At 37.6% G+C, this 17,945-nt stretch overlaps 1 protein-coding gene across 12 annotated transcripts in view; it reads left to right on the top strand.

The window, feature by feature from the left end:
- FOCAD (focadhesin) overlaps window positions 1-17,945 on the top strand; it is a 313,151-nt gene that overhangs the window by 280,481 nt on the left and 14,725 nt on the right. For all 12 annotated transcript variants that reach the window (XM_009456376.5, XM_063787945.1, XM_063787943.1 and 9 more), the window contains 2 exons: window positions 13,118-13,246; window positions 15,026-15,141. In XM_009456376.5, the coding sequence (XP_009454651.2) occupies window positions 13,118-13,246; window positions 15,026-15,141 (245 nt within the window). The remainder of the gene's footprint in view (window positions 1-13,117; window positions 13,247-15,025; window positions 15,142-17,945) is intronic.

Here is a 17,945-nt window from a genome sequence, read left to right as displayed (position 1 = left end):
GGCTGAGGCAGGAGAATCGCTTGAGCCTGGGTGGCGGAGTGAGCCAAGTTAGTGCCGCTGCACTTACTTGCAGTGAACCAAGATAGTGCTACTGCACTTCAGCCTGGGCGACAGAGTAAGACTCTGTCTCAGAAAAGAAAAAATAATAAAAATAATAATAATAGCAATGATTAACTCTCTAATAATATTTCTTGAACTCCCAGTATTACATCTCAAGATGGAACAGAACTACAACACCAATTACTGGTAGCATAGCACAGAAGAGTGGCAGGTGTGTTGAGCATCAACATTTTTTTTTTTTTGAGATGGAGTCTTGCTCTGTTGCCAGGCTGGAGGGCAGTGGCGTGATCTTGGCTCACTGCAACCTCTTCCTCCTGGGTTCAAGCGATTCTCCTGCCTCAGCCTCCCAAGTAGCTGGGACTACAGGCGCATGCCACCACGCCCAGCTAATTTTTGTATTTTTAGTAGAGACAGGCTTTCACCATGTTGGCCAGGATGGTCTTGATCTCTTGACCTCATGATCCATCCTCCTCGGCCTCCCAAAGTGCTGGGATTACAGGCGTGAGCCAGAGCATCAACATTTTTAAAAAGTGAAAGAGTGTTTGTTGGAGGGGAGAGAAGCATCACTGGAAGGTGCACTACTATACCTGTTGGCAGGAGGGAGCAGGTTAGTGGGTCACTAGCCTAAGGAAATGTGCTGATTTTTGAGAAGGTGCTGATGGGAAATAAGTCTAAAATATGGGAGAAAGGCCTAGATTAGAAGTATGGATTTATATTCATCAACATATAAGTAATATTTGAAACTGTGAAAGTAGATGAACTTTCACAGAGGAAGAACACCGAAGCTTAAGGAAACAGTTATTTCAGGAATGAGGGCATGGTACTCTTTTATATGGAAAAGTATGGAAAGAAAGACTGAGAAAATACCCTTGAATTTGGCTTTTAGATGGCCATTAGAAATCTTAGCCAGGGTAGTTTTGGTGGAGTGGCAGGGCCAATGTCTATGTAGCAGTTGTGTTAGGGTACTTTTTATTCCAGAAAGCAATGATTCTGACTTCAACTGACTCACAAATACTTGTTGCAAGGATTCTTTGGTTTCACAGAAATCCAAGGACAGAAACTTTGTTTTTGGGAGTATCGAGAACAGAAAGATATCAGGCGCCAGGACTGTATCTCTCTTTTTCTCTTTTTCAGGGGCTGCATGGTATCAGTTTCTCTTGTGGTTTCTACTTTTCTTCTAAAGACTCATCCATCCCTTTCTAAGCTTCTTATGATTTTTTTGGTGATAAAATATATACAACATACCATTTTAACCATTTGAAAGTTTTCTGTGGCATTTAGTGCATTTACAATGTTGTGGTGCCATCACGACTATTTCCAGAATGTTTTCATTACCCCAAAAGGAAACATTAAGCCCATTGAACAGTTGTTCCCCATTTCCCATTTTTCCAAGACCCTAGCAACCAATAATTTGCTTTCTGTCTTTATGTATTTTCCTTTCCTTTAAATGTCATTTAAATGGAACCATACAATATGTGGCCTTTGTGATTGGCTTCTTTCACTTGGTGTAATGTTTTCAAGGTTCATTCGCGTTGTAGCAAGTATCAGTACTTCATTCATTTTTATTGCTGAATAAAAATCCATTGCATGGGTATGCCACATTTTATTTATGCATCAGTTTATGGCCGTTTGGGTTGTTTCTACCTTTTGGCTATTGCAAGTGATGCTGTTATGAATATTTGTGTACAAGTTTTGGGTTGAACACCTTTTTTCAATTCTCTTGGTGTATATATATATCTAGAAGTGGAATTGCTGGATTGTATGGTAATTCTGCTTAACTTTTTGAGGAACTACCAAACTGTTTTTCCACAGTGGCCGCACTGTTTTACATTCTGGCAAGCAATATAGGAGGGTTCCAATTTCTCCACGTTCTCGCCAACACTTATTTTCCATTATTATTATCGTTGCCAACTAATTGGCTGTGAAGTGGTACCTCATGTGATTTGGGTTTGCATTTCCCTAATGACTAATAATGTTAAGTATCTTTTCATGTACTTATTAGCCATTTGTATATCTTCTTGGAGAATTATTTGTTCAAGTCCTTTGCCTATTTAAAAAAAATAATAAATTGCCTGTTGTTGAGTCGTAAGAGTTCTTTGTATATTCTGGAAAATAGACCCTTATTTATAATTTGCAAATTCTGCCATTCTATAGATTGTCTTTCATTTACTTGATAATACCCTTTAATGAACAAGTTTTTAACTTTGACAGAGTCCAATTTATCTGCTTTTCTTTTGTTGCTCAGGTTTTTAGTGCCATATCTGTGAATCCATTGCCAAATCCAAGGTCAAAGATTTACCCCTGTGTTTTCTTCTAGGAGTTTGATTGGTTTAGTCCTTATATTTAAGCTGTTAACCCATTTTGTGTTAATTTTTGTATTTAGTGTTAGGTAGGGACCTAGCTTCATTCTTTTGCATGTGAGTATCTAGTTGTCTCAGCACCATTTATTGAAGAAATCATTCTTTCCCCCATTGAAGGATCTTGGCACCCTTGTCAAAAATCAATTGGGTATAAATATATACGTAATTTCTACTCTCAAGAGTCCAGAAATAAACCTATGCACTGGTCTATATGTCTGTCTTTATATGTACTAATACCACACTGTTTTGATTACTATAGCTGTATAGTAAGATTAGTGTGCATGAGTTCTGTACATTTTTCTTTTTTCAAGATTTTTTTTTTTTTTAGGTATTTGGGGCCCCTTGCAATTCCACATGAATTTGAGGATTGACTTTTTCATTTCAGTGGAGAGGACTCTTGGAATTTTGATAGGGATTGCATTGAATCTATGGATCACTTTGGGTAGTATTATAATCTTAGAATATTCAGTATTCGAATCTGTGAACACAAGATGTCTTTCTATTTGTTTAGGGCTGCTTTAATCTCTTTAGCATATTCTAAACTTTTCAGTGTAGAAGTCTTTACCCTTGGTGAAATCTATTCCCAGATATTTCATTCTTTTGAGTGCTATTGCAAGTGGAATTTTTTCTAAATTTCTTTTTCAGATTATTCACTGCCAGAATATAAAAACACAACTAATTTTTGTGTGTTGGTCTTATATCCTGCAACTTTATTGAATTCCTTTATTAACTCTATTAGTTTTTAAAAAGATTCTTTGGGATTTTCTCTATATAGGATCATATCATTTGCAAATATAGTTTTATGTCTTCCTTTCCAATCTGAATGCCTTTTCTTTTTCTTGTCTAATTGCTCCGGTTAGAACATCCAGTACAAAGTGGTGAAACTGGGAATCCTGTCTTGTTCTTGATTGTAGAGAAAAAGCTTTCAGTTTTTCACCATTGAGTATGATTTAACTGTGAGTTTTTCACAATTTTTCTTTATCATGTTAACATAGTATTATGAGTGTTTTTTATCGGAAAAGGGTGTTTGTCAGTGATTTTTCTGTGTCAATTGAAATAGTCCTGCGGGCTTTTTTCCTTTGTATTATTAATGTTGTATATTAGCCTGATTGATTTTCTTATGTTGAACAACCTTTGCGTTCCTGGGATAAATCGTGTTTGATCACAGTATATAATCTTTTTAATATGCTGTTGGATTCTGTTTGCTAGTGTTGAGAATTTTTGCATCTATATTCATAATATGTATCAGTCTCTGGTTTTCCTTTTTTATGATGTCTATGATATCAGGATAATGCTGATCTCTTAGAATAAGTTAGGAAATACTCCCTTCTCCTATTTTTTGAAAGAAATTGAGAAAGATTGATGTTAATTCTTTAAGTGTCCAGGAGAATTCACCAATGAAGCCTTCTGGTCTTGAACTTTTCTTTGTTGGGAAATATTTGATTGCTGATACAATCTCTTTACTTGTTATAGGTCTGTTAAACTTTCTATGCATTCCTGACTCAGTTTTGATAATTTGTGTGCTTCTAGGAATTTTTTGATTTAATCTAGATTATCTAATCTGTTGGCATACATTTTTTCGTAGAATTCTCTTGTAATTCTTTTTATTTCTGCAAGGTCCATACAAATGTTTCCATATTCATTTCTGATTTTATTTGCATGCTCTTTATGTTTTTTTTTCTTAGTCTAGATAACAGTTTGCCAATTTTGTTTATCTTTTCTAAGTTCCAATTTTTGGTTCTATTGTTTGTATTTTCTTATTCTTTTTTTTTTTTTTTTTTTTTGGGAGAGTTAGAGTATTGCTGTGTCGCCCAGGCTGGAGTACAATGGCGTGATCTCAGCTCACTGCAACCTCCGCCTCCTGGGTTCAAGTGATTCTCCTGCCTCAGCCTCCTGAGTAGCTGGGATTACAGGCGTCTGCCACCATGCCCAGCTAATTTTTGTATTTTTAGTAGAGACGGGGTTTGACCATGCTGTCTAGGCTGTCGAACTCCTGACGTCAGGTGATCTGCCCACCTCGGCCTCCCAAAGTGTTGGGATTACAGGCATGAGCCACCTCGCCCGGCCTGTTTTCTTATTCTATACTTAATTATCTTCACTCTAAACTTTATTATTTCCTTCCTCTACCTTTGGGTATATTTGCTCTTCTTTTTTAAGTTCTCTGAGGCATAAAGTTAGGGATATTGATTAGAATTATTTCTACTTTTTAAAATGCCTTTTTAAAACCGGCATTTATTGCTGTAGATGTCCCCCAGTATACTGTATTTGTGCAATTCCATAAATTTTGGTATTTTTATTTTTATTTTCATTTGTCTCAAAGTATTTTATAATTTCCCTGTGATTTCTTCTTTAATCCATTGGTCATTTAAGAATATCTTTTTTACTTTCCATTTATTAGTGAGTTTTCCAGTTTTTTTGGAAATCTGTTCTTGATTTCTATTCCATTGTGTTTATGAAAATACTTGCTATGGTTTTAGTCTTTTAAAATTTATTGAGACTTGTTTTGTGGTCTGACATGTGGTAAGTCTTAGAGAATGTTCCGTGTGCTCTTGAAATGAGTGTGTATTCTGATGGTGTTGAGTGGAACTGTTCTAGCTATGCCAGCTAGGTCTCTCTGGTTTACACTGTTGATTAATAAGGATCCTTTATATCCTCATTAATCATATGTCTAGATATTCTATCTAGTATTGAAGGTAGAGTATTGAAGCCTCCAACCGTTACTGTAGAGCTATCTATTTCTCCTTTCAATTCTGTCAGTGTTTATATATTTGGGGGCTGTACTGTTTGATTTGTATGTGTTTATAATTGTTAAATTTCTTGATTAATCTAATTTGAATTGATTCCAACTAAGCATCAACAACATATAAAAATTCTGCTCTTATAAAGTTCTATTTCTCCCTTTCATGTTATTACTGTCCCAAATTACATTTGTATACATTATGTGCCCATTAAGGTAGATTTATAATCATTGTTTTATGCATTTGCCTTTTAAGTTACATAGTAAGTGAAAAGGGGAGTTATAAAACAAAAATATAAAATATATATATATAAATATATAACAAAAATATAATGGCTTTTATATTTACCTATGTAATTACCTTTACCAGAATTCTTTATTTCTTTGTATAGCTTCAAATTATTATCTAGATTACTATTTAGTGTCCTTTTATTTTAGCCTTGAGGACTCCCATTAACATTTCTCGTAGGGCGTGTCTATGGGTAACAAACTCCCTCAACTTTGTTTTTCTGTATATGTCTTAATTTCTCCCTAAGACTTGAATTATAGTTTTGTTGGATACAGCATTTTTCGATGACAGTTTTTTTTTTTTCTTTCAGTAAAAAGTGTTATCCTGTTCCTTACTGGACTCCATGGTTTCTGATGAGAAATGAGCTGTTAATCTTATTGGGAATCCCTTGTATGTCATGAATCACTTCTCTTTGCTGCTTTCAAGATTTTCAGTCTTTGTCTTTTAAAAATTTGGCTACAGTACGTCTTAGTGTGGATCTCTTTGCCTTTATCTTTCTTAGACTTTGTTGAGCTTCTTGAATGTATGGATTTGTGTCTTTTTTATTAAATTGGAGAAGTTTTAGGCCATTACTTTTTCAAATATTCATTCTGCCCCTTTCTCTCCTATCCTTCTGGGATTCCTGTTATGCCTACGTTGGTATGCTTGATGTATCCTTAGGCTCATACTTTTCATCTTTCTTTTTTCTCTGTAGACTGAGTGATTTTAGTTGATGTATCTTTATGTGAGTTGATTCTTTTGCCTGCTCAAGTCTGCTATTTAATCCCTCTAGTGAGTTTTTCATTGCAGTTACTGTACTTTTTAGAGTACAGAACTCTATAATTTGTTTGGTTCTTTTAAAAAAGAACTCTTTTTGATATTCTCTTTTTTCTTTTCTTGTATTGTTCTCCTGGTTTCTTTTAGTTCTTTGTCCATAATTTTCTTTAGCTGAATATATTTAAGAGAGTTGCTTTCAAGTCTTTGTCTAGTAAGTCCAATGTCTTTACCTACTCTGGGAAATTTTCTGTTAATTTCTTCTGTGAAATGACAAAGCTTCCTTGTTTCATTTTATGCTCCATATTTTTTTGAAAACTAGACTTTTTTGAATGTTAAAATTCAGTTTTATTCCAAGAATAAAACAAAATATTGTAAAATATGTAACATAAAATTTAACTATTAAATATATGATTTTATGACATTAAGCATTAATGTCACATTAAACCTTAATTAATAATCACCACCATCCAGCTTCAGAACTTTGAAAACTGAACATTTTGGATATTGTAACAGGGTAACTTGAAGTATTACAGTCTTTCTTTTCCTCATTGTTTGTTTTCATTTCTTGCTGTGGGCTATGTTCAGTGACTTCTCAAAATCGTAAAGCTTGTCTGTATTCTTTCTCTCTGAAGGCTCTATTCTTTTAGCCAGTGATTAGCTAGTGTTTGACAGAGATTTCCTTGAACACCAGAAGTCAAAAAAAGGAAAACAAAAAGTACTCCGCCTTTTCTCCATAATGTGATTATTACACATTGCATGCCTATATCAAAATATCTCATGTGCCCCGTGCCCCATAAATATACACATCTACTCTGTAACCACAAAATCAAAAATTAAAATAACTCTGCTGCCACTTCCGCTTCTACTTTTTCTTTATCTCTACCAATTATGCTGCTATTTCTGAATATGCATCTTCTTTTTTAAAACATTGTAGTGATAAGTACATAATGTAAAATTTACCCTCATAACCATTTTTTTTTATTTTTTTTGGTGGGGGAGGACAGAGTTTTGCTCCTGTTGCTTAGGCTGGAGTACAATGGTGCAATCTTGGCTCACCATAACCTTCACCTCCCGGGTTCAAGCAATTCTCCTGCCCCAGCCTCCTAAGTAACGGAGATTACAGGCATGCACCACCATGCCCAGCTAATTTTTTGTATTTTTAGTAGAGATGAGATGGAATTTCTCCATTCAATAGTGTTAATGTGAATGTATATTCATATTGTTATGAAACAATTCTCCAGAACTTTTCAGAACTTAGAAAACTGAAACTCTAGCCATTAAACAATAACTCCCTTTCCCCCACCCCTCTCCCTAGCCCCTGGTAACCACCATTCTATTTTCTTTTTCTATGAATTTGACTACTTTAGATACTTCACATAAATGGAATCATACATTTTTGTGTGTGTGAATGGCTAATTTAATGTAATGGCCTTAAGTTTCATCCATGCTATAGCATCTAGCATGATTTTCTTTTTTTATAAGACTGAATAATGTTCCATGTTACGTATATACTGCATTTTGTTTATTCATTCTTTCATCAGTGGACATTTGGGTTGCTTTTACCAATTGGCTATTGTGAATAATGCTGCTGTGAACATGGGTTTGCAAGATCTTTTCATGATCTTGCTTTCAATTTCTTTGGGATATATACCTAAAAGTGAGGTTGCTGGATTATATGGTAGTTCTAGTTATAATTTTCTATTTATATAAAATAATGTGTAAATTTTTAAGGAACTGCCATACTGTTTTATATAGTGGTCACATCATTTTATAATCCTACCAAGTGTACATAAGGGTTCCATTATTTGCATATCCTTGGCAACACTTTTTCTGGTGTTTTTGTTGCTATTGTTTTTATAGCAACAAATAGGTTCTGATAGGTATAGGCTGATATCTCATTGTGGTTTTGATTTGGTTTGGTTTTTTTCCTTCTGATTAGTGATATTGGTCATCTTCATATGCTTGTTGGACATTTGTATATCATCTTTGGGAAAATGTCTAAGTTCTTTGCCCATTTTTATATGCTCTCTTTTTTTCTATGTTACTCCTTTTTTAGCTGCTCTTTTTTCCTTTTGTTGATTCTCCCTCTGCCCGCTCTTTTTCAGTTTCTAGTTGTTCTGCTTTTCCTGCTAATTCTGCATGTGCTTCTCTTTTCTCCTATGCTTCTTTCTGCTGTTTTTCATTTTTCTTTCTCTGCCTGCTTTTTCAGTATCTATTCATTTTGCTTCTGTTTCTCTTTTTCAACTTCTGTTAATTCTGTTACTTTTTCTGCTGATTCCACATACCTTCTCCTTTTTGCAGCTATTTTCCTTTTGTTGACTCTGCCCTATTTCTTCTTCCACCTTTTCAGTGTGCTGATTTTACCTCCACTTCTCCTTGTTCCCATGCTTCTCCTTTCTGCAGCTATTTTACCTTATGCTGACTTTGCCTTATTCTGGTTCCCTCTTCTTTCAGCATCTGCTGATGTGGCCACTGCTCCTTGTTCCTGTGCTTCTCCTTTCTGCAGCTGATTTACTTCTGCTGACTTTGCCCTGTTCTGGTTCCCTCTTCTTTCAACATCTGCTGATGTGGCCTCTGCTTCTCCTTGTTCCTGTGCTTCTTCTTTCTGCAGCTATTTTACCTTCTGCTGACTTTGCCTTGTTCTGCTTCCCTCTTTCAGTATCATCTGATGTGGCCTCTGCTTCTCCTTGTTCCTGTGCTTCTCCTTTCTGCAGCTATTTTACCTTCTGCTGACTTTGCCTTATTCTGGTTCCCTCTTCTTTCAGCATCTGCTGATGTGGCCTCTGCTTCTCTTTGTTCCTGTGCTTCTCCTTTATGCAGCTGATTTACTTCTGCTGACTTTGCCCTGTTCTGCTTCCCTCTTCTTTCAGCATCTGCTGATGTGGGCTCTGTTTCTCCTTTTTCCCATGTTTCTCCTTTCTGCAGCTTTTTTTTTTTTCTGCTCACTCTTGCTTCCCCACTTTTAGCATCTGCTAATTTGGCCTCTGCTTCTCCTTTTTCCTATGCTTCTCATTCCTGCTGCTGTTTTCACGTTTGCTGACTCTGCCCTACTTCCCCCTTCTTTCAGCATCTGTTCATGGCCTCTGCTTCTCCTTTTTCCTATGTTTCTCCTTTCTGTAGCTGTTTTTTTCCTGCTGACTCTTGCTTCCCCATTTTAGCATCTGCTAATTTGGCCTCTGCTTCTCCTTTTTCCTGTGCTTCTCTTTTCTGCTGCTGTTTTCACTTTTGCTGTCTCTGCCCTACTTCCCCCTTCTTTCAGCATCTGTTCATGGCCTCTGCTTCTCCTTTTTCCTATGTTTCTCCTTTCTGTAGCTGTTTTTTTCCTGCTGACTCTTGCTTCCCCATTTTAGCATCTGCTAATTTGGCCTCTGCTTCTCCTTTTTCCTGTGCTTCTCTTTTCTGCTGCTGTTTTCACTTTTGCTGTCTCTGCCCTACTTCCCCCTTCTTTCAGCATCTGTTCATGGCCTCTGCTTCTCCTTTTTCCTATGTTTCTCCTTTCTGTAGCTGTTTTTTTCCTGCTGGCTCTTGCTTCCCCATTTTAGCATCTGCTAATTTGGCCTCTGCTTCTCCTTTTTCCTATGCTTCTCATTTCTGCTGTTGTTTTCACTTTTGCTGTCTCTGCCCTACTTCCCCCTTCTTTCAGCATCTGTTCATGGCCTCTGCTTCTCCTTTTTCCTATGTTTCTCCTTTCTGTAGCTGTTTTTTTCCTGCTGACTCTTGCTTCCCCATTTTAGCATCTGCTAATTTGGCCTCTGCTTCTCCTTTTTCCTGTGCTTCTCTTTTCTGCTGCTGTTTTCACTTTTGCTGTCTCTGCCCTACTTCCCCCTTCTTTCAGCATCTGTTCATGGCCTCTGCTTCTCCTTTTTCCTATGTTTCTCCTTTCTGTAGCTGTTTTTTTCCTGCTGGCTCTTGCTTCCCCATTTTAGCATCTGCTAATTTGGCCTCTGCTTCTCCTTTTTCCTATGCTTCTCATTTCTGCTGTTGTTTTCACTTTTGCTGTCTCTGCCCTACTTCCCCCTTCTTTCAGCATCTGTTCATGGCCTCTGCTTCTCCTTTTTCCTATGTTTCTCCTTTCTGTAGCTGTTTTTTCCCTGCTGACTCTTGCTTCCCCATTTTAGCATCTGCTAATTTGGCCTCTGCTTCTCCTTTTTCCTGTGCTTCTCTTTTCTGCTGCTGTTTTCACTTTTGCTGTCTCTGCCCTACTTCCCCCTTCTTTCAGCATCTGTTCATGGCCTCTGCTTCTCCTTTTTCCTATGTTTCTCCTTTCTGTAGCTGTTTTTTTCCTGCTGGCTCTTGCTTCCCCATTTTAGCATCTGCTAATTTGGCCTCTGCTTCTCCTTTTTCCTATGCTTCTCATTTCTGCTGCTGTTTTCACTTTTGCTGTCTCTGCCCTACTTCCCCCTTCTTTCAGCATCTGTTCATGGCCTCTGCTTCTCCTTTTTCCTATGTTTCTCCTTTCTGTAGCTGTTTTTTTCCTGCTGGCTCTTGCTTCCCCATTTTAGCATCTGCTAATTTGGCCTCTGCTTCTCCTTTTTCCTATGCTTCTCATTTCTGCTGCTGTTTTCACGTTTGCTGACTCTGCCCTACTTCCCCCTTCTTTCAGCATCTGTTCATGGCCTCTGCTTCTCCTTTTTCCTATGTTTCTCCTTTCTGTAGCTGTTTTTTCCCTGCTGACTCTTGCTTCCCCATTTTAGCATCTGCTAATTTGGCCTCTGCTTCTCCTTTTTCCTATGCTTCTCTTTTCTGCTGCTGTTTTCACGTTTGCTGTCTCTGCCCTACTTCCCCCTTCTTTCAGCATCTGTTCATGGCCTCTGCTTCTCCTTTTTCCTATGTTTCTCCTTTCTGTAGCTGTTTTTTTCCTGCTGACTCTTGCTTCCCCATTTTAGCATCTGCTAATTTGGCCTCTGCTTCTCCTTTTTCCTATGCTTCTCATTTCTGCTGCTGTTTTCACGTTTGCTGACTCTGCCCTACTTCCCCCTTCTTTCAGCATCTGTTCATGGCCTCTGCTTCTCCTTTTTCCTATGTTTCTCCTTTCTGTAGCTGTTTTTTCCCTGCTGACTCTTGCTTCCCCATTTTAGCATCTGCTAATTTGGCCTCTGCTTCTCCTTTTTCCTATGCTTCTCTTTTCTGCTGCTGTTTTCACGTTTGCTGTCTCTGCCCTACTTCCCCCTTCTTTCAGCATCTGTTCATGGCCTCTGCTTCTCCTTTTTCCTATGTTTCTCCTTTCTGTAGCTGTTTTTTTCCTGCTGACTCTTGCTTCCCCATTTTAGCATCTGCTAATTTGGCCTCTGCTTCTCCTTTTTCCTATGCTTCTCATTTCTGCTGCTGTTTTCACGTTTGCTGACTCTGGCTCCACATCTGCTTCTCCCATCTTTCAGCATCTACTGATTCTGCTACTTTTTCTGATGATTTTGCCTCTGCTTCTCCTTCTTCCTATGCTTCTCCTTTCTGAAGCTGTTTTTCCTTTTGCTGACTCTACTTCCACGATGATTCCCCCTTTTTCAGCATCTTCTGATTCAGGTGCTTTTTTGCTGATCCTGCCTCTGCTTTTCCTTTTCCTACCTCTACTTTTCCTTTTGTTGATTCTGCTTCTCTTTCTGCTGATGCTAATTTCCTTTCTGCTGCCGATGTTGATCCTGCTCCTTTTGTTTCTCCTTGGTCTTCTACATTTTAATGTGTCATACTATTTCTGGCCTCCTCGTAGCTTCACGTTTACATGGCCCTTAATGGCTATTCTATTCCTGGTTGCAGCATATGTTTGCACTCACAAATGCTCTACTATCTGTTTTTCAATTTCTAATTACCCTATACACACTCCCTTAAAAAAGGAATATAATATTAAAGTAATGGTACTACGTCATAGGCATCTGGTTAACTGATGGACTAGCTGTTACACAGCCCTTAGATGCTCACTTCTAGAACGGTCACCATGGCACAGGCTGGGAAGCAGAAAAACTAGAGACTCCCAAGGTACAGAATGCAGTCTAGGACTACAGAGACTAGGTAATACATAGTCCATAGAATGGAGTGTACCTGAGTGAGCAGTCCTTATTCTCTCTGCTGGAAGTAGATTGAGGTGTAAGTGAGCAATGAGGTACTAATGTAAAAGAAGTTACTTAATTTGGAAAACTAGATAAAAAGACAAGAGTGTGCAGAGGACAGCTAAGTAGCAACGTGGAAAATTTTTATCCAGTCAGAAAGGAAAGACTGTAGGCAAGTGAAAGAATGAAATCATGTCATTTATGGCCACCTGGAGAACTCATGTTAAGTGAAACAAACCAGCCACAAAAAGATAAATATCACATATGTGGAAGCTAAAAAAGTTGATCTCATATGCAATGCCAAAGAAAGTTGATCTTATATAGAGGTAGAGAGTATAGAATAGTGGTTACTAGAGGTTAGGAAGAGAAGGAGGATGGGGCAATAATGAGGGATTGGTTAAAGGAAACAAAATGAGGAATAAGTTCAAATACGGGGAATAAATTCTGGTGTTCTAAAGCACTGTAGGGTGACTATAGTTAACAGTAATTGTTATTTCCAAATAGCTAGATAAAAGGATTTTGAATGTTTCAGCATAAAGAAATGATAAATATTGGAGATGATGGATATGTTATTTATCCTGATGTGTTCATTGCACATATGTATGGAAATATCACTCTATACCCCATAAATATATACAGTTATTATATATCATTGAAAAATTTATAAAAATTTTTTAAAAAGAGAAGAACAGAGGGAGCAAGCTTTTCTGGCAAATGGAGCTGAAATTAAGAGCACAGAATTGAAGGGTTGATCACAATTGAATATGTGATATCAGATCCTTTGATGCTAGAAGGAAAGAAGGAATTGTTGGCATTTTCTACTTCCATGATGGTATGCAGGTGTTTTACTATTATTTTTCACTTTCTGTTTTAGGTCCTGAATCTGTGCCTCCTTCCCTTCTTGAAGTAGTGATGAAACCCATAGCAACTGTTGGAGAAAGCTACCAATATCCTCCTGTGAACTGGGCTGCACTTCTCTCTCCACTTATGAGGCTAAATTTTGGTAAATATCATGTGTTTTTAAGTCTTCAGACTTTGATTTTAGTATTTGACCTGAATGGAAAAACAGATTCTGTGTCACAATGTGTAGTGACTGGATAGACTTTTCAGATCTTGAGGTTTGTCATGTTGGATGGAATGGCTGGGTTACTTTCACTCAGTCATTGAGCCCCTGAGGGTGAGGAAGAAGAGGTCTAAAGACACACGCCAGATACACCTGCCAAAAACAATGCTTGACTGAGGTTTGCGCACTGCTGGGAATGTGGTACAGGTTCCATTAAGCTTGCCTTTGTGGTTATCAAACTACATTTCCAGAGCCATAGGTTTCGAGAAGTACCATGTGGGATGCTGTATTAATTTTCTATTGCTGCTGTAACAAATTACCACAGTGGCTTGAAACAACACAAATTTATTATCTTTACACGTCCATAGGCCAGAACTCCAACATGTTTCTCACCAGCCTAAGATCAAGGTATCAGCAAATTAGAATTTCTTTCTAGAGGTTCTAGGGAAGAATTCATTTCCTTTTCTTTTCTAGCCTCTAGAAGCTGCCCACATTCTTTGACTTGTGGCCCCCTTTCTGCATCTTCAAGGCAAGCAATAGAGGGCTAAGGTCTTCTCACACCATCATCTTTCTGGTTCTCTGTAGCCAGGAAAGGTTTTCCAACTTTAAGGACTCAGCTCACTTAAATAATCCAGGATAATCTCTCCATCTCAAAATCCTTAACCTTAATCACATCTGCAAAGCTTCTTTGTCATATAAGGTAGTGTATTCACAGGTTGCAGGGATCAGGATGTGAACATTATCGGGGACCATTATTCTGCCTACCGCAGTTATTTTGTGGTGAGAGGCAAACAGAATACACACCTCAACACCTCCAGTTCATCCACAGCAACCTATTTTATACAGAATAGAGTTACACATGCAAATATAATTTAATGTACTTGTTCCCCACCCTAACTCCAAAAATAAAGTAAGAAGGGGGGATGAAGAGCAATTTAAACAGTGTTGTAAAATTGTGTGTGTTTGTGTATGTGCCTGCTGTGAGTGCTCTATCATTTATAGTAGAGTGCATACTTACATATGATATATAAAACAACTTCTATACTGTAATTTATGTGTGGTTTCAGAGATAAAGATAATTTTGACTACATACAATATTTCACTTAAGTGCTTTCATATAAACCTAATCTCTATATAAGATATAATGTCACCATACTGGGTTTCCAGAGATTTCATTTGAAAAATGTGTTCCTCTATCCCTCTCCTTGTTTGGTGTGCTATATTGAAATGTTTGTGTTTCATTTAAGTCCTTAGAAAAAGGAAGGAAAATAAGGTGCTGATTGGAATCTTATTACTAGAAAGGCTTGATGACTAGAGAATGTGGCTCTATGTTTAAGCCATTCCACACCTTGATATATTTCTTCATGGTCTGCATGTGAGATGGAGAGAAGGGAAAAACAGAGATCCAGAGATTACTAGCTAGAATTTTCTCATATTTTAGATAGTGTTTGAGTGTGTAGTTTCCTCTGGATATCATAAGAGAAATTCCCATATCTAGTTCAAGCCCATTGCTAGTTCCAAGGTGGGACTGTGATGCCATTGGACACGTTATTTTGCCTCATAACTAACAAGTCTCTTGAAATATCTCTTCTGGTTTACTGAAGTTCTGTTACCTGCAAAAGTCACATAAGCAGATGCTTTGATTTGAGATATTAAAGCCTGAAAATGAGTCAGGAAAGTAACTATATATTCAGATTCTTTTCCTTTCTTGACTTTCAGGTGAAGAGATCCAGCAACTGTGCCTTGAAATTATGGTGACCCAGGCACAGTCATCCCAGAATGCAGCTGCACTATTGGGCTTGTGGGTGACACCACCACTGATCCACAGTCTGAGTGTATGTAGTAACTAAGGGTGTTGGCCAACAGGAGGATATTGTTCTTTAGGAGGAGATTAACATTCATTTGGGTGTGTGTTCTCAAAGTCAAGAGGAGACAGATGAGATCTTCACAAAAATCGAGGGTTTGATAGTAGCTGGCCTGCATATTGGAAAATTATATAGTTCAGAACCCTGCCATAGCCATTACCGTTCATGCTTTAGCTACCATTTATTACCAAAAGTGGAAAATGATGATCAGAGATATTAAAGTTCCTTTCTCACGATCATATAGCTAGAAAGTGGTGGAATTATTTGAACTTATGTTTATTTGATTATATAGTATATGTAATTATTTCAGTACATATTAAGAGAAAGGAAATCCATATGTACCGGACTTATCCATGTATTATCCTTCCCCTTTCCCAGAGGAGGCAGCAATTAAGGTGAGCCGTGATTTGGTTAGGTATCACATCAAGGGGACCAGGGGATGTAGGTGGGAGAGTGTAAGTGGAGAGCATGAAAGATCTCTACTAGGCCGTTTAGCTTGAGCAAAGCGTTGAGAAAGCAATGACCGAGTCTGGTGTTTTTGGTAGAGGGGGCTAGCACCTTTCACGTATAGGCCAAGGGCAGATAGGAAGAATAGGGCAAGAGAGTTTAAAGATGTGAAGTTAGTAAAGATGTATAATTTTGATTAGGTTTCAAACTAGAACAGAAAAACATATTCCATGATTCTTTAGAGGTTTACCAGTTGATGTAAGTTAAATGCTGTCATCTTTTAATTGTCTCCATAATCTGGACTATTCTTCTGTCCTAGGAGGCTTTAATTATTTGGGAATAGTGCAAAGCCCTCTTATCATTTCCTCAGTCTCTTGGCCTTTGTCCCTATTCAGCCTTGTTTCTGTTTTTTTGTTGTTGTTTTTGAGACAGTTTCTCGCTCCATAGCCCAGGCTGGAGTGCAGTGGCACAATCTCGACTCACTGCAACCTCCGCCTCCTGGGTTCAAGTGATTTTCATGCCTCAGCCTCTCAAGTAGCTGGGACTATAGGTGTGCACCACCATGCCCATCTAATTTTTGTATTTTTAGTAGAGATGGGGTTTCACCAAGTTGGCAAGGCTGGTTTCGAACTCCTGACCTCAAGTGATCTGCCCACCTCAGTCTCCCAAAGTGCTGGGATTACAGGTGTGAGCCACCACGCTGGGCCTGTTTTTGTTTTTTTAAACCTTTCCTACTCCTCCTCATTGTCTTTAATTGAAAGTGGATGTTATCAAGGTCTGCATCTTTCTGTCAGGTATTAACTTCATTCCACCTGGCTGCTCCAAGTGGCTCCCAGCTGCCTGCCACTTACTGAGCCCTTGCTGTGCACCTGGTACCTGCAAGCACTCAGTGAGTACTTACAGAAATCAGACTTAATTTCTCTACAGCCTGACGGGACAGTTTTAAAAGTAGCTTTGTTGAGTTATAATCTATATAGCCTAAAATATGGCTGTTTTAAAGTGTAAAATGTGATGAATTTGAGTACCTTTACAGGTTTTTCAATCATCACCAAGAATATTTCCATCACCTGACAAGTTCCATTGTGCTTGCTTGTAGTCAATCCCCACTCCCAGCTTCAGACCCAAGCCACCACCAATCTGCTTTCTATTTGTAGTATTGCCTTTCTAAAATAACCTTTATTTATATAATTTTATATAAATTATATATAAATTTCATATAAATTTTTGAAATTCTTTAGAATGGAATTATACAATATGAATTTTTTTATGTCTGTCTTGTTTCATGTCTGAGAGATACATTTTATTATTTCCATTTTAACAGAATTATAAACTGAGGCAAATGGAGGTCAAGCAAAGTTTGCCTAGCTAATAAAAGAGAGAGCTCTATCTATTTGAGTACAAAGCCCTGTTCTATTCACTCCTTCTTACTTTTGAATCAGACCTATTTCCAGCCTGTTGGGTTGGGCTCCGAAATTTTCCTAAATTTTACTTATCCTTTCATTTATCTTTTAGATCTGTGCTACTCTGTGCATTTGTCTTTGATTATTTATCTTTATTGTTTTCTTGGTTAATTAACAAATTAAGTTTGTGAGTTCATTTTCTTAAATATAGAATGATCTGAGATGGCATATTCTTTAAAATGAGGTCTTGAGAAGACTCATGCAACTACACTGATCTTTTTAGAAATTTGCAGAAAACATTGTTCCTCTGTCCCTCCCCTATTTTTGTGTGCTATCTTGAAAAAACAAAAATAGCACACAAAAAAGTTTTTGCCAGATTTTACTTTTTAGATCACTTATTTTGCCAGATTTTATTTTTAGATCACTTATTTTAGACTTGCTGCCCCTTTAGTAGCATGTTTATGTTCCTAAGAATTTTTGAAGCCCACTTGGTTGAAGTCTGTCATATAACAGAGCTGTTACTAACATGCCCTTTCTTGGCTCTCGTGAACTCTAAGGTGCCGGGTCAGTTCTACGTGCTCAGCTGGTGGTTTTACTTTGGTCATAAATGGTCCCAGCATGTCACTTCTCCTTATTACTTCCTTATTTTTTCTCAGAAGAAGAAATTAATAGTATCAGATGCTCTGTTTAGTTGATTTTCAGCAGTTGAGCCTTTCATCTTCCAGAGCTTTTCTTGCCAGAGAATGTGACCTTTTAAAACTGAAAAGTAACTGTCATGTACTTTCAGAAGTAGCATTTTATTCCCGTCACTGAAACCTTGAAAACATCCAAAGTTTAAGCTGAGTAGTTCACAGATGGGTTGGCAGATCCCATATAAACACATGATTCACCCTGGATCAGAAGTAACTGCAGAAGCCAAAATTACAT

The sequence above is a fragment of the Pan troglodytes genome, chromosome 11 (assembly GCF_028858775.2).
Source record: "Pan troglodytes isolate AG18354 chromosome 11, NHGRI_mPanTro3-v2.0_pri, whole genome shotgun sequence".
Lineage (NCBI taxonomy): Eukaryota > Metazoa > Chordata > Mammalia > Primates > Hominidae > Pan > Pan troglodytes.
This window is presented reverse-complemented; position numbering and strand designations above follow the sequence as displayed.